Source organism: Nicotiana tomentosiformis, chromosome 12 (assembly GCF_000390325.3).
Source record: "Nicotiana tomentosiformis chromosome 12, ASM39032v3, whole genome shotgun sequence".
Lineage (NCBI taxonomy): Eukaryota > Viridiplantae > Streptophyta > Magnoliopsida > Solanales > Solanaceae > Nicotiana > Nicotiana tomentosiformis.
Genome location: NC_090823.1, coordinates 33,182,948 through 33,204,406, shown reverse-complemented (window position 1 = coordinate 33,204,406; position 21,459 = coordinate 33,182,948). Strand labels below are relative to the sequence as shown.

At 39.6% G+C, this 21,459-nt stretch overlaps 1 protein-coding gene across 2 annotated transcripts in view; it reads right to left on the bottom strand.

Moving 5' to 3' along the window:
• Positions 1-21,459, bottom strand: part of LOC104097481 (uncharacterized) — a 46,005-nt gene that overhangs the window by 12,233 nt on the left and 12,313 nt on the right. For both annotated transcript variants that reach the window (XM_009604076.4, XM_009604146.4), the window contains exons 4-7: positions 14,667-14,813; positions 13,968-14,046; positions 5,721-5,904; positions 2,061-2,126 (exon numbers count right to left, since the gene is read on the bottom strand). In XM_009604076.4, coding sequence (XP_009602371.1) covers positions 2,061-2,126; positions 5,721-5,904; positions 13,968-14,046; positions 14,667-14,813 — 476 coding nt within the window. The remainder of the gene's footprint in view (positions 1-2,060; positions 2,127-5,720; positions 5,905-13,967; positions 14,047-14,666; positions 14,814-21,459) is intronic.

The following is a 21,459-nucleotide window of genomic DNA, read 5'->3' as shown; positions in this document are numbered from 1 at the left end:
GCATGGAAGTATTCAATGACTTCCATCAACTCCCCCTTGATGGTGTCCCAAAAGAGCTGGAAGAAGGCCAAGGAGAAACCATCAGGCCCGGGGGACTTATCACCAGCACAACTCGACACAGCCTCGTGCACCTCCTCCTCCTCGAAAGCCCTTTCTAGCCACTGACTGTCTCCCTCCCCTATGTGGTTGAACTCTATTCCCCAAAGTCGGCCTCCAACTAACTTCCTCTTTGTATAAGTTCTCATAAAACCCCATTATCGCCCCTTTTACCTCCTCCTTCTCTCTCTCAATCCTCACCCCTAGCAGTCTAAGGACTCTATGAAGTTTCTCCTTCGATTTGCAACTACCACCCTGTGGAAAAACTTGGTATTCGAATCTCCCTCATTTCACCAGAGCGCCCTCGATTTTTGCCGCCAACTAGTCTCCTGAGCTATTGCTAACTCGGCTATCTCCCTCTTAACCTCCCCCAATCTCGCTTTCTCAGATTCATCTAACTCTCCCGCCCCTTACCCTCTTTCTAATTCCCCAATTCATGCATAAGCTCCCTCATTTTAACCCCTACCCTCCCAAAAAACCTCCTTATTCCACCTAATAATATCTCCCTTGAGCAATTTAAGTTTCTTCGAAAGACGAAATGAAGGTGTCCCTTATACCCCGTAGCTTGTCCACCATTCTATCACTTTGTCACCAAATCCTGGCACTTTCAACCACATGTTCTCGAATCGGAAGGGAGCACGCACCCCCCTCTCTGCATCCATTTAGCAAAATAGGCAAATGATCTGAAGTCAGCCTAGGTAAAGGAATCTGCAGCACATTCGGCACCAGCTCATCTCATGAGGGCGATATCAGGAATCTATCAAGTCTAGACCTTGAGTTGGAATCCTCTGCCCTATCTCAAGTAAACCTTTCCCCTGACAGAGGAAGGTCAATGAGAAAGTGATCATTGATGAAGTCAGAAAACTCCTCCATGGCCCTCGAAATCAGACTACACCCTAATCTCTCCTCCGGGAATCTAATAGTGTTAAAGTCTCCCCCTAGAACCCATGGAATGTCCCATTCCCCCATCACAATGGCCAGTTCCTCCCAGAAAGACTCCTTGGAACCTTCTCCTACCGGTCCGTGCACTCCCCCAAATCCCCACTCCACCCCACTCATTCTATCTTTGACAAGAACTGCTAAAGAAAAAACTCCCTTCTTAATCTCCTTTACCTCCAAGCTTCTATCATCCCATATTAGAAGAATGCCCTCGGCACTTCCCACTATTGGGACCCAGTCATATTTTACCCAACTACCTCCCCAGACACTCCTCACAATCACATCCGACAAAATTTTCATTTTTGTCTCCTGAAAACAAACTAGGTTAGCACCCCACTCTCTAACTCCCACTTTGATGATGGCCCTTTTGTTTGGGTCATTCATCCCCCATATAATCACTTACTATATGGACTAACTTACATTCTTCTTCTAAGTAAGTCAAAACAAAGTCTTAATGCCCAAAAAAGATCAGCCAGGAAATGAGAACCAACCAAAGTTAGTGAAACATTGGGGAAATTCTTAACCTGAGATGCAAATAAAGATTGACAAGATATATAGACACGCAAAAACAATACTTGAAACACAATAAAGCCTGGGGCTTTGATCTAGTAGTAAGAATGCAACTTGAGATATGTGGAGTAGGCGCATGTCACGAGTTCAAACCCTGCAACAAAAGCCTGGTATTTAAGTGGAGAAGGCTAGAGGGGCGTCCATTATCCACTGAGTTTCAAACAGTGCGCCACTGGTCATCAAGGATTTCTCGGTTATCCAAAAACAACAGTAAAAATAGACGGTTCTATCAGGCTTAACATTTATTAGCAAATATATAGATCTCTAGGCATTTTCTCACAGACACCTGCCTCTCTGCCTTCTCCACATCTAGTAGGGTGATGATGGTTTCTAAATTCCAGAAAATTTCCCCATAAATCGGTGACAGAACTGTATACATTGTATGATATACTGCACAAGTAGGACAATGAAAAAGAAAAGGGAATATAAGAAAGTCATTGGGGTGTTATGATTACCTCTACGTCTGCATAAGAAAAATCTTCGGGCATGTTTGTTCTAAAGAAATAGTCGGCAATAAATGTCTGCATCAGAAAAGTTAAGTAAGAAGTCACCAATGACCTAGCCAAAACATAGAATGCCAATAATAAAAGACAGAGAACAGTAAGAAGGAATACATGTCAGTCATAGTGATACAAAGAATGGTAAAAAGGAGAAGAGTTGTTCTCAACCAAAACATGGCATAAAGTCTTAACAAAACAAACTTCCCAAGATTCCTACACACTTGCCAAAAGTGTAATGAAAAAGAGGGAAAACTGAACATGACACACAGAGATCAAGTTATGCCGGAATTAGCAGAGCAGGTATTAGCAATGCAGGGATTGTTATGCAAGAATTAGTTATGCAGAGACTGTAATGTCAGATTTTTTTTCTTGTTGGACATTTAGTTTGATCAATTACAAATTAATATATAGTGGATAATTTAAAATATTTGTTTACTTGCAAAATAAAAGTTTGTTCACTATTACGAAGGTTAGTTGTCATTTTAATGTTTTAATCCAGGTATTATTTAATACCCGTAGTTTTATTCCACATTCTATCCCGCATAAAATAACACATAAATTTTTTCATTAACTTATGTGGGCATTCTGTATGAAGAAAAGAAGAAAGCAAACAAGCTAACCAAACTTACATATGCTATGCTGGATTTTATACCAAGATTACCTCTCCTTAAAACACCAACCAAACAATGTACTATATGATGCTGATTTTTATACATAGATTAACTCTTAAAACACCAACCAAACGGCACCTAAATTTATGTACAAATTGGAACAATGATGGCTTCAAACCTTTTTGAATTAAATTTTACACATTTAGAAGCTATATAAACATATTACAAAATCAGAGTTTTTAAAAGTTTAAAGTATTCAAAAACTTTGAAATCTCGTAGTCAAAATATTCTTTTTTTGGATGAAGTAAGTGGAACTCATTAATTGAAAGTATCCCGTGGATGCAAAAGTTACAAGTCAAGAAAAAAATTGTTTGACTAACCAAATGGTAATAGTAACATTCTTTCCTGGATGGAATACAAATAAAAACCAGTCAATCAATTTCAAATCCAATAAAAAAGCTACTAGTCAATGGTTGGTCGAACTGTACAGGGATAGGAAGAAGGATTTGCACATGGTGTTTATTGACCTAGAAAAAACATATGATAAGGTCCCTAGGGAGGTCCTTTTGGAGATGCCCGGAGGTGAAACGTGTTCCGGTAGCGTATATTAGGGTGATTAAGGACATGTAAGAGAGAGCTAAGACTCGGATTAGGACTGTGGGAGGGCGATTCAGAGCATTTTCCGGTTGTTATGGGGTTACACCAAGCATCTGCGCTCATCTCGTTCTTATTTGCTCTGGCGATGGACGCACTGACTCACCATATTCAAGGGGAGGTGCCATGATGTATGTTATTCGCTGATGATATAGTTCTGATTGATGAGACGCGAAGCGGTGTTAACGAGAGGTTGGAGGTTTGGAGACGAAAGCTTGAGTCTAAAGGTTTCAAGTTGAGCAGGACCAAGACAGAATACATAGAGTGTAAGTTCAGCGGCGTGTCAGGAGAAACCGACATGGACGTGAGGCTTGCCTCTCAGGTCATCCCCAAGAAAGGGAGCTTTAATTACCTAGGGTCGGTTATCCAGGGGGATGGGGAGATTGACGAGGATGTCGCGCACTGTATAGGGGTGGGGTGGATGAAATGGAGATTAGCGTCTGGCGTCTTGCATGACAAGAAGGTGCCTCTGGAACTTAAAGGCAAGTTTTATAGAGCGATGGTTAGAACAGCCATGTTGTATGGTGCAGAGTGCTGGTCAGTCAAGAACTCTCATATCCAGAAGATGAAAGTTGCAGAAATGAGGATGTTGAGATGGATGTGCGGGCACACTAGGCTGGATAAGATTTGGAATGAAGATATCCGGGTGAAGGTTGGCGTGGCTCCTATGGAAGACAAGATGCGGGAAGTTAGGCTTAGATGGTTCAGGCACGTGCGGAGGAGAAGCTTGGATGCCCCGGTAAGGAGGTGTGAACGGTTGGCCTTGACGGGTATGAGAAAAGGTAAAGGGTGACCTAAGAAGTATTGGGGAGAGATGATCAGGCAGGACATGGGGCAGCTGCAGATTTCTGAGGACATGGCCCTTGATAGGAAGTTGTGGAGGTCGAGTATTAAGGTTTTAGGTTAGGAGATAGGAGGCTTGTCTGTTAATGTTGTGTTTTACGCTTGTTGTGTTTTACGCTGCTAGTGGCTCCAGTTGTGTCCTTAGTACTTCATTAGGGTTGTAGGTTAGGTTGTAGGAAGCTAGTCTGGTAGTGATTTGTCTTAGTATGTTAGTGGCTCTTGTTTATTACTTTATTGCGTCTATAGTACTGTGCCATTATTACTGCTTAGTGTTATTGCTTTCCTCTCTATTTCTTGGTTATTGTGTTATTGATGTTATCTTTTATGGTTTCTTTTGTTGTTACTGCTGCATAGTCTCGTTCAATCTTCTTGTGCCGAGGGTCTATCGAAAACAACATCTCTACTCCTCCGGAGTAGGGGTAAGGTCTGCATACACACTATACTCCCCAGACCCCACTTGTAAGATTTCACTGGATTGTTGGTGTTATACTAGTCAAAGAAACAAATTTTTTTTAATGAAGTGGAACATCATTAATTGAAAGCATCCGGTGGATGCAAAAGTTACAAGTCAAAGAAAAGATTGTTTGACTAACCAAATGGTTATAGTAAGATTCTTTCCTGGATGGAGTACAAATAAAAACCAGGTCAATCTATTTCAAACCCATTTAAACATTCTGATTCAGATGCAATGATGTAATGTTGAGTTTTTACTTAAATTTTGTGTTTACTTTTTCTTATACTACTAAATTTCTAATTTCTTGTGCTCAGTCACTAACATAATCATCCATAACATTTCTTATCAATTCATACAGTACTTTGCTAGCTACATTGTTTAGTTCTGCCCTACTCTATCAGATGGAGTCCATGAATGCTGAAGCATTGGTATCACATACTGAAGTTCCAACAAAGCAAAGTGAAGCCCAGCATGAATTGCACCTAACTTCAGGGTTTAAGTGTGCCTCGAGCACGTCATAGTTCAAGACTTTCAAGTCACATTTGTACTCTACCACGGCTAAATCCATACCTAGTCACCATTTATTTCTACCTCTACTTTTATTCAAATTCGCTTTCATCGTTTATTACTTCTTTTGTAAAAATAAGAAGTAAAGGTTCCAAATTCAAGATACTAAAATTTTCGAACTAAACCAATCGCTTTTTCAGGAGCTGAGGTTCTGGTAAGGAGAGTGTTTTACCTTTTTCTATAAGGAGAGGTTTTGCCTTCTCCTAGATGAAGGAGAAAACAAAAGCGGGAAAAGGGGAGATGGTGAACACAGAGAAGGTGATCCTACTGATGGCAAGTAAGATAAGAAGGACAAAGTAGCCGGAGGCAGGGGATGGGAGGTAAGTCTTTAGCCAAAGGGGTACAGTTGTTTCTTCTATATTTATATCATTAACATTCAGAAAAAAGGAGGACAGACATGAAAAACACCTAGGAAATTAGTTTTCTTATCATTTACCTGTATCCAGATTCCAAAAATAGTTACAGAGAAAAAGGAAAAGTTCACACCTTAGGCTTTGCTAGAAGCAGCACATCGCGGTGTATGCCCGACAACCACCAATGATCCTGATCTTCAAGATAGGAACCATCACTCCATCTCATCACTTGAACAGCCAGACAATTTCTTTTCTCTGACCCGCATGGATGGCAAAAACCTGTGATCTCAAATTCGGCAGGGAGTCTGCTATCCTGACTGAACCATTCAATAAAAGTTACATCAATCATCCATTACAAAGATCCATGTAACTAAGACTTTTGTCTGTACTTTAGCTTCAAGCCTCTCAGTTCAGCATGAGATAACATCATAATTGGTATACCGTGTTTGAAATCAAACGAAAACAAGTAAAAATCAAACAAAAGAGAGTAAATATCATCATAAGCTAAATGAAGGAGTTGAGATATATAACATTGTTGATGGCATAATGAAGAACCCCGGAAACAATCTATGTATTTGGAATGTATTAGGAGTCAAAGTCCAAGAGAGTGATTACCAACAAGAATACAACTATGAGGTGAAGTCGAGAACTTCTAAACTTATTTAAACACTCACAGCAGCTTTCTACATAATTGTAGAAGCACCATCTAACCAAATTGTCACAAAAAATGGGTGATTCAGCACTAACGGGAAATATCAGTGTGACAAGACATAATGCCACAACCTCAGGTTCGAAGTTCTTTATAGCGTTGACCCATTTCTACAGTTAGAAGAACAGTGAGGTGCCCTGTATTAGGACGATAGAAACTTCAAGTCACTTCCATATAGACGTATTGCGACAAATGATGGTGCCCATCAGAAGAAATAAAACACTTGAAGAAGAGTCTGGATAGATCTGAACTGAAGCGATGCTAGAAAGGAGAGTCACGCATCGCATGAAGAATAAAAATGTCCAAGCTATAAAGGGCAGTGAGGTTGTTCGTTAAAAATTAGGACTTGCTATAAATAGAAATTTTTACCATTTGTATGAGAACAACAGCTTTCATAGGGAAATTGTACTTGTCAGTTGACAATGAAGATTGAAGAAGCTTTCCAAGCATGGGACACTTAGTTTGCAATTTCTTCCCTCTTCAATTGCCATTCATGGGAATTATATTCTCAACACTTGTAATATTCTTAATTCCATGAGTAGCTAAGCTTTATGCTTAGGTCTTATGATGAACCCTCGGACGTAACTATGCAATGAATGTGATGACCACGCACAATTCTTATTGGGTATTTGATTAGAAGTTCTATTTGGCATTATCAATTTGGTATGGGCTCTATTTAAAATGGTTTTAGACTATATTTGACTTGAGAAATGAGATTTTGAGTTGGAAAAGGAATAGCGCATGAGCGCAACTAGAACAATTAATTAAGAAATTAATTAGGGATTTAGTGACTTTGGTGTACACACTTCAAAGCATTCCAAAACGGTTCACTAATCCAAGGACAATCACGTTTTTCTTAGTTTTGAGTTCCTCTTTTCCACTTATTCAAAAGCCTCGACATTTGTTGCACCCTTTTTAGCCATTATCGTCTCTTTTCTAATATATTCGGGCGGTAAGGGTTCCCCTTCCTCTTCCACCTTTCCCCTTGTTGAATTATGTAACATCTCATCTAAAAGCTAAGCTTTAACTATTATAGTCAGTATACTTTTATTTATTTAATTATGTCCTCAAGATGGTCCTTCACGGACTGATTCTCCTTCATCGGTCAAGCATGTGAAATACTTTTTGATAATGGATGGTGGTGAAACTTGAACTAAGAAACACTGCCTGTTCTTATACCATGTTGACTTATGTGACCATCTCATCTAAAAGCTTAAGTTGTTATAGAGCATATGTTTTTATTCACTTCATTATGCTTCAACACGCCTCACCATTTTCTCCTCCCTATTCTTCCCCACCTCATCTCCATTTCTCCTCCTAACTCCTTCATCCTTTCCCTTCCTCCTCTCCCCTTATCCCCATCTCCATCACCCATTTCACCTACGAAATCTCAGCTCAAAACTCCCGATACAACCATAGCCTAATATCATGCTTATCGTCCTTAATAAGTACCGAAATTGGGATTCTCTCCTCTGCTCTCAACACCTTAATCCTAGATACATTAGACATGCTACACATGACATCCCCAAAACCACAAATACGTGTTTTGGAACTCCAGCGATGTTAATGACACAATCCATTATTACACTCTCCTTTATTGCCACACTAAATTCACTCACTCCATTATTACAATTTTAAGAATTATCTCCCCATCCATCTTGGCCTTCATAGAGGACTCTCATGGCTTCCTTTCTAATGGCAAAGCGAAAGATGAACTTGGAGTCCCCTAACAGCCAGACCTTTAGACCCTTTCTTAATTCTCCAAGCCTTCATTGCCCACACAACTTTTGACGAACTAGCCTATCTAACGAAGCCTTCAACCAAGCAAGTTATCAAAAACAAATCTCTTTTGTGTGTACGCATGAGGCACACAGAAAATAGGTTCTTTATCCAATTTTCTACAGCTTCCGTCCAAGTCTAACACTAGCCATCTTAATTCTCCAAGCCTTCATTGCCCACACAACTTTTGACGAATTAACCTATCTAACGAAGCCTTCAACCAAGCAAGTTATCAAAAAATAATCTCTTTTGTGTGTACGCGAGGCACACAGAAAATAGGTTCTTTATCCAATTTTCTACAGCTTTCGTCCAAGTCTAGCACTAGCCATGTTAAAGCATCCTTGTATGTATGTGGCTTGAGCTTGTGAGACATTAAAGGGGAAAAAAGCCATCCTTCTAGCCATTTTCAGTAAACTCTGCTATCTGTCTATTTTATCGTGAGCATATTGACCCACAAACAGTAAATACCTCATTGAAAAGTTGTTAGAATCCGACTCACAAACTTGCAAGTGTAGTACAATCGTCGAAATTCTCTTATCGGCATGTGAAAGAGCGCAGAAAGTGTTTGCAGCAGTTGGAGATTATTGCGGTGGCTGGATCCAAACAGAAGAAGAGACAGAGATTCGAAATCATCTAAAATGGGCAAGGTTGAAAGTTAAAGGGGATGGTGGCGCTATTCCGAAGGCAGTGAATGTGGAATGTGAAGGAACAATTTTCACGATTCAAATTTGGTGTGAGTCACCGGTAAGGACCCGTACCAGAGAAGATGGGTTGATAGCTTTGGAACGCTGGGTTTCAAAGGACAATACAACTGGCAAGGGAGGGGCTCAAGATACTGAAAAAGTGTTAGGGCACGTGGATTGTTCAAAAGGTTCTGAATCCTTTAATAAATCATGTGACCATACACGTGAGAAGGTTACCCATTTGATCTCTAGCGAGGATTTGGGCCATAATAATATTACAAAATCTTTGGGCCCGGATATTTTAGCCCAATGCATCTCAAAATCTATTAATGAGATCTCTGCAGAGTCCAAGATAGATATTTTAAATGAGGAGATCGAGGCTAATGAATCTCTTCCACCACAGGAGACCCAAACACCGATACTTCTTAAAGCAATAACATCGAAAGAAACAGAGGGAGAAGCAAAAGAGAGAGACAATAGGGAATTTCAAAGTGATTTATCAAAGGATAAAGAGCCTATGTCCATTATTTCAGTTGATTGTTTTACAGCAACAGAGAATCAAGAAGAGGGCAACATGCACATGAGAGAAATGGGCGAAGTGAATGGCCTGGCAATTGAAGAGGCAGTACCATTGAGCACACATGTTAATGTAGAAGAAACAGACCCTGATTTTGACACTCCAATTTGGGTACATCAAAATATCATCAGATTAAGCAAGGAGTTTGGGCTGGATTTTAAAGGAAGCACTTGAATTATTTATGAAAATTTATAGAAAAAGGCAAATAAGCAGGGAGGGATCTAGCTCATTGTTACCGGACACGCCTAAGAAGAAAATTTCAAAAGAATTGAAGAGTCATTGGTAGCAATTTTAAAAGCAATGGCACACGAAGCAAGGGAGGTATCACACTTATCCAGAATAGATGAAGGTAAACATTGTCTCATGGAACGTGAGGGGGTTGAACTGTAAGAAAAAGAGGGATATGATCAAGAGCTTGATTCAAAGTTGGAGAGCAGACGTTTTTTGCTTTCAAGAATCCAAATTAGAAGGGGACGTAAGGAATGTAGTTAAAGAGCTATGGGCAAACAGATGGGTGAAGTTTGCACGGTTAGAAGCTAGTGGGCCTAGGGGCATAATCATGTTGTGGGACAACAGAATTTGGGAGGGGAGATCAGTAGCTTGGGTCTCATTGTATTACTTGCAAATTCACCGATAAAAACCAGGACTTTACATGGCACTTATCTAGTATCTATGCTCCAAATGATATGAAGGATAGGGAAGAAGTTTGGTGAGAATTGGGGGCAGCCAGGGGTCTTTTTACTGGGCAATGGGTGTTATGTGGGGATTTCAACACTGTGAGATTCCCTTCTGAGAACAATAATTGTAACAGATTCACCAGAGGAATGTCTGATTTCTCCGAGTTTATTGAGGATATGGAATTGGAAGATCTTCAACTTTCAGGAGGAAGGTTCACATGGAAGAAGGGGGGAAAGACATGATATAGCAGCTAGAATTGACAAATTTCTTATCTCTGAAGAGTGGGTAGCAGCTTTCAAGAACATAAAACAATCTATTCTACATAGAGTCACTTCTGATCACTCATCATTGTTACTAGAGTGTGGGAACTGGGAGCCAGCGAAGTCTTATTTTAAGTTTGAAAATTGGTGGCGGCAAACAGAGGGTTTCAAAGAAAGGGTTAAAGATTGGTGGGACTCTTTTTCTTGTGAAGGACAACCTGATCATATCTCTTGCTTTTAAATTGAAAGCCCTGAAGGAGAAACTTAAAGAGTGGAGCAGATCTTTGCAGGGTAATTTGGAACTGCAGAGACAAAACATCCTTACACAACTAGCTGAATTGGAAGAGATACAAGAGCAAAGAATATTGAATGATGAAGAAGTACACCTAAGGGATGTCCTATCTGTGGAGTTTGAGAAAAATGCTAAACATGAGGAGGTGGCTTGGAGGCAAAGATCCAGGGCACTATGGCTCAAGGAAGGAGATAGCAATACTAAGTTCTTCCATAGAACTGCAAATGCCCATAAAAGATACAACTATATTGATCAAATTGTAGTAGAAGGGGTTACTTTAAAAGATCCAGCTGATATTAAAAGGGAGATAGTTTCCTTTTATCACAAACTTTATGCAGAATCAGAGGAATGGAGACCACATGCTAGTTTCAAAGAATGTCCTATGATTAGTGCAGAGGAAAATCAAATGCTGCAAAATTCTTTTGAAAGACAGGAAATATGGGAAAGTGTGAAGGCTTGTGCAGGGGATAAGGCCTCTGGTCCAGATGGATATTCTATGGCTTTCTTTATACATTGTTGGGAGGTGGTGAGGGTGGAAGTGGTTCCATGAACAAGGTTTCTTTGAAAAAAGTTTTAATGCTACTTTCATAGCATTAATTCCCAAGAAGATAGGTGCCAAAGAGTTGAAGGATTTTAGACCTATTAGCCTAATAGGTAGTGTTTACAAAATCATTTCAAAACTTTTAACAGAGAGACTTAAAAAAATGGTACATAAGGTGGTGGATGCCCAACAGATAGCCTTCATAAAAGGAAGACAGATAATGGATGTCATCCTTATAGCAAATGAATGTGTAGATGCAAGGATAAAGAGTAAGAAATCTGGTATATTATGCAAATTAGACATTGAAAAGGCTTACGACCATCTCAACTGGAAATTCCTTTGGGGGTTGCTTGAGAAAATGGGGTTTGGTGGCAGTTGGATTAATTGGATCAGGTTTTGTACTAGCACAGTTAAATTTTCAATCTTGATAAATGACTCACCGACTGGATTCTTTGTATCTGAGAGAGGTCTTAGACAAGGGGATCCCATATCACCTTTCCTATTCATCCTAGCCATGGAGGGTTTAAATGATTTGATAATAACAACACAGACCAACAGTTGGATAAGGGGCTTTATTGTGAATCCCAGGGCTGCTTACAATCTGGAGATCTCTCATTTACAATATGCTGATGATACTTTAGTTTTTTGTGATGCTGATAGAGATAACCTGAAAGTACTGAGAGTAATTTCCATTCTCTTTGAAGCCACTTCAGGATTACACATTAATTGGAGTAAAAGTTACATTGATCCAGTTAATGAAGTCAATGAGATCCACCATCTGGCTGCAATTTTAGGGGGTAAAGTAAGAGTATTGCCAATAATTAACTTGAGTAGTGTTGTGAAGAAGCTGGATGTTAAATCAAAAGGGATATGGAATGGAGTGATTGAGAAGTGTGAAAAAAATCTAGTCAATTGGAAGAACCAATCGCTCTAGGTGGAAGATTGATTTTGATAAATAGTGTTCTTGATGCTTTGTCTGCCTATATGATGTCTCTGTTTCCGATTCCTATCAGTGTTGTGAAGAAGCTGGATGTTAAATCAAAAGGGATATGGAATGGAGTGATTGAGAAGTGTGAAAAAAATCTAGTCAATTGGAAGAACCAATCGCTCTAGGTGGAAGATTGATTTTGATAAATAGTGTTCTTGATGCGTTGTCTGCCTATATGATGTCTCTGTTTCCGATTCCTGTCAGTGTTGTGAAGAAGCTGGATGTTATCAGAAGAAATTTCCTTTGGCAAGGGAATAGCGACACAAAGAAAATGCACTTGGCAAAATGGAGTACTCTTACAACCAGTAAGAAGGAAGGTGGTCTGGGAATCAAGAATTTGAGAATCCAAAACCAAAGCCTGATGATGAAATGGCTATGGAGATTTGCCGCTGAAAAACAGTCCTTGTGGAGGGATACTATCAAGATAAAATATGGGATGGATGGTAAATGGACTACTAAAGCTGTAAATAGCACCTATGGAGTCGGTCTGTGGAAATCCATAAGAAACTCATGGCCCATGCTCATCAACAAATCCAGTTTCAAAGTAGGAGATGGTATGGAAACATCCTTTTGGGATGACAAATGGCTACGGCAAAGGCCATTGAAGCAACTCTTTCCAGATATTTACAATCTGAATCAGCAACAGGGAGCATGTGCGAGAGAAGTATGGGGCAATCCAGGATGGAATCTTAGCTTCCGAATATTATTGAATGACTGGGAGGTGGACAGGCTAACAGAGTTCTATAACACCCTAGAACAATTCAGGGGGCTTTCAACCAGAGTGGATAGTATGTCTTGGAATAGGAACGCACAAGGAAATTTTTTTGTGAACTCAGCATATAAGGAGTTTAACCTTTCAAACAATCAGATTGATTGTTGGCCTTGGAAGATGATATGGAAAGTTAAAATCCCATACAAGGTAGCATGCTTCACATGGTCATTGGCAAAAAAGGCAGTTTTGACTCAAGACAATCTCATTAAGAGGGATTTTCAGTTATGTTCCAGATGTTATTTATGTGGTGAAGAGGCCGAGACAATCAATCATCTTTTTTTACACTGTAGAATGACAGATCAATTATGGAATAGATTCATTAATTTGAGGGGAATCGGGTGGACCATGCCAAGGAGAATCCAGGAAGTCCTAGCTTGTTGGAACAGAGATGGTAACCTTTCAGGACACAAAGAGATGGAAGATTATCCCAGCTTGCATTTGGTGGACAATCTGGAAAGAGAGAAACCAAGGATGCTTTGAAGATAACAGAAGTTCCATTGAGAAGCTGTAGACGAAGTGTTTAGTCCTATTTTATTTTGTGGTGTAAGCAGGAGTACTTACAAGAAGCTGAATTTATTTATGAGATTTTAGATTACTTATGATAGGTTAAGACTTGGGAACTCAGGCTTCAACTCTCCTTGTAGGACTACACTGCTTTGTAATCTAAGTTTATTATATATACTAATATGTTACTTTCTCAAAAAAAAATATCTGTCGTTTTTAATCCCTTCGTGAATCGCTCCAGCAAAAAGGGCTAGAAAGATTAGCTTGGAAGAAATAACCGGTCTCCGGAACAAGAACATCACATGAAATGGGTGCAATCTCAAGCTTGGGAAAGTGTGGTGATTGTGGTTCTCTCGCAGGATTCCTCTGTACTGAAGGAAAAGGATAAACTTGTGCATGATTTCACCAACGGAAATTACAAGCCAAAAAAGGTAAGAAATCGAGTACATGACTCACCTAAATGTAGAAACACCTATGATAATAATGTTCAATAGCAAGACCACTAACAAAATAAGAGAACCTAAAATAGGGATATCAAACAAGTATTTCATTAGAAAAGAGAAAAAGAGCCTGGAGATATCAAATTGCAACACAAACCTATATCCAACAGGAACTCCATTCACCCAAGCATAGAAGGCTGAATCAACTGCTTCAAAATGTAGAAATATCCTGCGACCTATCAAAAAGTAGTTGAAAATCACATAACACTATTGACAGCCAAATGAAGATAATGAAAATGCATTACATTTTACTTTAAAAAAGGATAATACAAATGTCCACATACGTTTGTTGTAAAAAGTGTGATGAGGACAAAGGTGTAAAGATCAAACCTCAAAGGACTATTCAATAATCAATAAAATACTATAAAAAGGGACCAGACAGTTTTACTCTCCAATTATCCAGCCTCGGGCAACTTTAACCCTTGGGGGCTTAGGTTTATTGACGAACATGGACATTAGATTGGATGATAACCCAATCCCATGTCTGGTCTAAATGTTGGGCATGTGATTGAAGGGACGCAGATCATTCTCAACTTGGTTTATTCCTGTCATTATTATTCCTTAGCCATGAAGGATTTGATTAGGATCTTTATTTTGTAATTATACAGTTACCAAATATGTACACATTGTAACAGCTTTAGATTCCCAACCAAGCTTGAGGAATAATTAAGCTTTTCTGTCTAATGCTCATTCTCTACAATATGAAATAGGTGAATCTATAAGAGAGATGAGATTGGAAAAGGAATCAAGTAGTAAAATTTGGGGTGACACAAACTGGAGAAACATAAAACCTCACCTTCCCACTCTTCAGGAAGGAAGAAAAAAGTTCTGTAGCAGCCAGTGGGATTATCATCTGGAACTTTAGGTGGATTGAAAGCAAATGGATATATTGTATTTGTGTAAATAGGCTGGTCATATCCATGCATCTGCCAATTCGAAGGAACTGTATTGATTAAAAAAAACAAAAAAGTCAGAAAGAGAAACTGATCCAAAAAAGAAAAGTCAGAAAGAGAAAAATGACCTGCTAAAGACAGGTAAGTCTACCAGTAGGTAGTTTCCAGCATAAACATGAATGCATATCATAAATGAACAAAACAGATTTAAATAAACTAGAAGGGGAAAAAAAGAGAGATTAGTTTTGCGAGGAAAAGTGTTTTACAGCTTCATGCATTTGAAGATATTAGTTTTCAAATGCACTGTTTCTATCATGCACAGATGTATGGAAATCCAAAATATTATTCTCGTGACTCGAATTAACAATTGACCAAAATAGCCTCTCCACCCCTCCTTGATCTCATTATCCCTTGTCACATTTGTTGAAAATCGGTTTTAATACGTTTCACCTTGTTTAAGTCCTTACTGATCTTCTCTCAGTCGTGCTAGTTTACAAATTTCTTTCTCCCCTTCTCGTGTCCCTAGCTTTTGTGTAGACTCTATTTAAGAAAAAAGAGTGTTGATATTAGATCTATTATAAGTATCCTCTTACACCATTGACTATCGCTTTAGAGTTCGGTCAATTTTGGTTGCACTTCGGTCCATCAATTCTCACTTTGATATCTCAAAACTAACAGAAGCCCAAAACATACAGTACACTTTAGTGAACATTATGAAAGCAGTAGGGCCTCTCAAGGCTCGTAAATCCTCCATTTCACCAAATCAACCACTCACAAGCTTTTTGATCACCCAACACAAAAATAAAAAGGGAAAAGGACTTTTCAGGGATTAAAAGGCAAGCAAGCTTTACACTCCTTATCAACTCAAAAGCAAGCAGGATAGTGGTGCCAAAGTAGGTTGGCAGAAGGTTGAGGAAAAATACCCCATCAACTCTGTTAGTTTTGGTATCGGAATAGTATGTTTTATTCTTTAAAAGAATACACAATTTATAGGAGAAAACAAATCAATAAAAAAGGAAATAATCCCCTGATTCCAGACAAAGGAGTATTTCTAATCTAATCTAATCCCTAAGAAGCTAAAACTTTCATAACTTAGCTGATCTGATTTGATCCTATATGATCAATAATCAGATAATACAAATCAACATATCTAATTTGATTTGATAACCTATAATCATAATAAGATATCACAAATCAACACTCCCCCTCAAGTTGGCATGTAGATATCTGACATGCCTAACTTGCTTACAAGACTTTCAAATCTTGGTTTAAACAACCCCTTAGTAAAAATATTTGTTGGCACAAATGGCAAGCACACGCTTCCTTCTTCGAGCTTCTCCTTGATGAAATGCCTATCCACCTCAATATGTTTTGTTCTATCATGTTGAACTAGATTGTGGGCAATGCTTATGGCAGCTTTATTGTTACAGTATAGCTTCAGCACTGCTTCGTGCCACAACACTTTGTTTTTTACTTCTCCATGTCACAAGATTTCCCCAAATAAATGTACAATACCCAGAAGTAAACCTTCTGTCAGTACAGGACCCTGCCCAATCTGCATTTGTGTATGCCTCAATGCTCCTTTTATCACTTTTCTTGAACAACCACCCTTTTCCCGGTGAGCTTTTCAAGTACCTCAAAATTGGATACCCAGCCTCCTGATGTTCCTTTTGAGGAGAATGCATAAACTGGCTAACCAAGCTTACCGCAAAAGCTATGTCAGGACGAGTGTGCGAAAGGTAGATAAGTTTTCCCACCAATCTCTCATATTGACCTTTGTCAATCGGATCTCCTTCTTTATTCCCGAGCTTTATGTTTGGGTCAAGAGGAGTTTCTGCTGGTCGACCCGCTCATCCCTGTTTCTGTCAACAAATCCAGCACGTATTTTCTTTGAGATACCATTATTCCCTCCTTCGATCGAGCCACTCCCATGCCAAGAAAATACCTCAAGGGTCCCAAGTCTTTGATTTCGAATTATTATGCTAACTGGTCCTTTAGATTCTTCATCTCAAATGAGTCGTCTCCCGTAAGTATAATGTCATCAACATACACTATAAGTATTGTTATTTTTCCTTGTAGTGAATGCCGAATGAACATTGTGTGATCTGCTTGTCCTTGCAAGTACCCCAACCCTTTAACAAATTGAGTACATCTTTCAAACCAAGCTCAAGGAGATTGCTTTAGACCAAACAGAGACCTTTTAAGTCTACATAATCGGTTTTCAAAGCCCGGTGGAGGATCCATGTAGACCTCCTCTTCAAGTTATTTCATTGAGGAATGCATTCTTTACATCTAACTGTTGAAGGGCCAATCAAAATTAGCGGCAACAGTAAGGAGGACTCTAATAGAATTCAGTTTGGTTACTGGAGCAACTGTTTCAAGGTAGTCGATGTCGTAGGTCTGAGTAAACCCTCTAGCTACAAGACGCGCCTTATATCTTTCTAGTGACTCACAACAACAACAACAACCCAGTATAATTCCACTAGTGGAGTCTGGGGAGGGTAGTGTGTACGCAGACCTTACCCCTACCCTGGGGTAGAGAGGCTGTTTCCAAATGACCCTCGGCATCCTTCCCTCCAAGAACTCTCCACCTTGCTCTTGGGATGACTCGAACTCACAACCTCTTTCTAGTGACTCATCTGACTTGAATTTGATGGTGAAAACCGACTTACAACTCACAGTTTTCTTTCCTCGTGGTAGATCAATGACTTCCCAAGTTTCATTTTGTTCTAGGGCTTTCATCTCCTCTAGAATTGCCTCCCTCCATTCAGGAACATTTAAAGCAACCTGCACATTCTTTGATATCTCCAAAGCAGTTAATTGAGAAAGAAAAGTTGAATAGGAAGATAACAATTTTTTATATGACACAAAGTTTGGCATGGGGTGTTTAGTGACGTTTCTCACACCTTTTCTTTTAGCTACATGAAGATCAAGATTTGAGGGAACAAGAGATGTATTAGAAACAGACTCGTTCGAGGTACGACCTGGAATCTCAACAACAACAATAACAACGACCCAGTATAGTCCCACAAATGGGGTCTGGGGAGGGTAGTGTGTACGCAGACCTTACCCCGATGGGGTAGAGAGGCTGTTTCCGACAGACCCTCAGCTCAAGAAGACGAAAAGAGACAATATATCAGTACCATCAATAAAAAACATATAAATAATCACGACATCGCAAGAACCGGTGAATAAATGGAAAGCAGAAATAATGACCAGTAAATAACGGAAGAGTAGTGAAAATACAACACTGGCCACTAGCAGTCTAAGACTAAATCCTATCAGCCTAGCCTCACACTGGTAGACTAAATGAACTCAACTACCTCCTAACCTACAACCTTAATACTTGACCTCCACAGCTTCCTATCGAGTGCCATGTCCTCGGAGATCTGAAGCCTCGCCATATCCCGCCTGATCACCTCTCCCCAATACTTCTTAGGTCGCCCTCTACCTCTCCTCGTACCCACCAATGCCAATCGCTCGCACCTCCTTACCGGGGCATCCAAGCTCCTCCTCTGAACATGCCCGAACCATCTGAGACTCGCTTCCCGCATCTTGTCGTTAATGGGAGTCACGCCCACCTTCTCCCGAATATCTTCATTCCTAATCTTATCCATCCTATTGTGCCCACACATCCACCTCAACATCCTCATTTCTGCTACTCTCATCTTCTGGAATCTCATTACTTGGAATTTCATTCTAGTCTTGTTGAGTGGATGACTGGCCATGTTAAGAGTTTTCGGTCTCTTTTCCAAGATGTTGGTTTCTCCTCGTGTAAACGTGCAACTCTTTTGTTTGTTCACCGTTTTTGTTGTTAATCAGATCATGCTTTGATTTACAGAATCATAGCCTTTATTATCTATAGCATTTTCATTCCTTATCTTTCCTATATCATTATCACCCATATTTAGCCCATCCATGTTTATCAGGTAACTCGGATCTTTTTTATTTTGACTCATTTCCTCATTATTGCAAAACAACTCTTCTTCTACAAACTTCTCTCCCCGAAGATGAGTGCCAAAAACAGGTTGGGATTCAAAAAAAGTAACATCCATAGTAACCACAATCTTTTTTGTATTCGGATCATAACACTTTAATGGATTATTCCTTTTTTTTTTTTAAATCCTACTTGCTCGTTAAAAACCTCTCAGCTATTGTCACTCCTAAAAATCTGGATTCTCTTTAATTCAAAATTTTGAGAAGCATTTTCGACATCCGAAATCCGAATAGGTTTCTTTAACAGCATCCCATACATCCCTAGCAGTGGGCAAAAATAAATATGGCCTACCTATTGCTGGTTCCATAGAGTTTAGAAGCCACGCGATCACAAATGAGTTCTCGGACCTCCAGGCCTTCCTTTTTGGATCTCCAGCTTCAGGTTTTCTGATTTCACCAGTCAAGTGCCAAGTTTTCCTCTGCCGTCAATTGCTAACCGGACAGATTGTGCCCACTCCAGATAATTTTTTCCATTTAACCTATGAGACGTTAGTTGAAAGGATAAATGAGATGAATGGCTGCTTTGATTCATGGTTGTCTCGGGTGGGACCGCACTAACAGAACTCTCGGCTTCTGTTGTTGCCGCTGGGATTCTTTGCCCAGTAAAGGCTGTTTTAGCCATGAACAGAAGGAAAAGAAAGAGGTTGAAAGAGGCTACTGCTCTGATACCATGTTAGTTTTGGTATCGGAATAGTATGTTTTATTCTTTCAAAGAATACACAATTTATAGGAGAAAACAAATCAATAAAAAAGGAAATAATCCCCTAATTCCAGACAAAGGGGTATTTCTAATCTAATCTAATCCCTAAGAATCTAAAACTTTCCTAACTTAGCTGATCTGATTTGATCTTGTATGATTGATCAATAATCTGATAATACAAATCAACATATCTGATTTGATTTGATAACATATAATTATAATCAGATATTACAATCAACAAACTCCACAAGCAAGCAACCAATACCATCCAATCATTTCTTAGTGATACATACTTCTTCTAGCAAGAGCAATTGTTAATTGTTAGTTGTCAAGTTTGACCCCAAATGTGGTACTTACCATAGGATGGAAGTGTTGAGGAAGAATTGACATACAACAATCAACTTCAAAGGTGCTTCATACGGATTTGCCAAAACTTCTCTGATCAAACCCAAAAACTTCTCCGACCAAAAAAAACCACCCTCTCTGATACCCTCTCTCGCAGTCCCCTCTCCGACAACCCCCAAATTTCTCCGACCTCTCTTTTCAACAAATCTGACCACTACACTTAGTTATATACCTTCCACCAGAAAAAACCTCTTCTTTAACATGGGTCAAAGGGTATTCTTCACTGCAAGTGAGAAATCTTTTGAACTTATAGACATCAGCGAAGGTCAAAACAGATGGTTCTTACTTAAGGAATTCAGCAGACGTTTCTCAAGCAACATCAAAATCGATGAAGACAACCTGCGCTGGGTATGCAATGTACTAAAGTTAGCATCTATAGGAACAGGGGATCTGACCACTACCCTTAGTTATATACCTTCCACCAGAAAAAAACTATTCTTTAACATGGGTCAAAGGGTATTCTTCACTGCAAGTGATAAATCTTTTGAGCTTATAGACATCAGCGAAGGTCAAAACAGATGGTTCTTATTTAAGGAATTCGGCAGACGTTTCTCCAGCAACATCAAAATCGATGAAGACAACCTGCGCTGGGTATGCAATGTACTAAAGTTAGCATCCAGAGGAACAGGGGATCTCTACAAAAGATAGGGCAGATTACAAAAAGAAGTATTACATAGTGTTTATCAGATTTACAACATTTATGGGAGATTTTACGGATAGAGATACAACGAAGAGGAAGGAAATCAACAATCATTGTCCTAGAGGCTGATTACAATTTGGGATGGAGTGACATTGCGGGGAAAATTCTCAGATTCTTAGGCGAACCCATCAACCCCGTTCTTCAGAAATTTAGCTCACCAGAAAAGTCATTCATGGAAGATGCCAACATTCAAAAGTGGTCGGTAATGGACTCTCAGTGTAAGGGCCCGTAAAATTTTACCTAAGACCCGGGTTTCGTGGTGCTGAAGTAGGCTTATGTGTTGACGATTGTAGAGATTACGAACTTTTTGGGTTGAACAGTGCGCTGAGGAGTAAAAGAAAAATTTTGGCAGAAAAAGACATTTCTGCGGCCCACTATTCGGCCGCGGAGTGAAGCAGAAAACTGGGCAAGTTTGGATGATATTTTGCGGTCAACTATGCGACCGCAAAACCGTTTCGTGGGCCGCACATCGACCGCGGAACCAGCATGGGATTTTCCGGAAGGAAGTTCTGCGGCGCATTATGCGACCGCAGACTGGTCGCAGAGTGGGGCAAAACTGCCCAGTTCTGGAGGGCCATTTCGCGACCCAGTTTGCGGAGCGCATATCCATTCTGCGGTCACTCTGCGACCGCATATTGTGTTTCGGAGCTTCATTTTTCTGGTTTTATAAACCCGACCCCATTCTTATAAAACAATGTTAAGGGTCATTTTAGTTGGTTCAAACTTACATTTTAGAGAGAGAGGAAGGTGGTTTAGAGAGAAGAGGAGTTCTAAGTCATTTGATCATCAATCTTTGCTCAAACCTTGAAGATTTCTCTAGGGTAACTCACAATGTCTTCAACCAAAAGGTAAGATTTTACACCATAACCCCTAATTTCGGAATTTAACTAAAAAT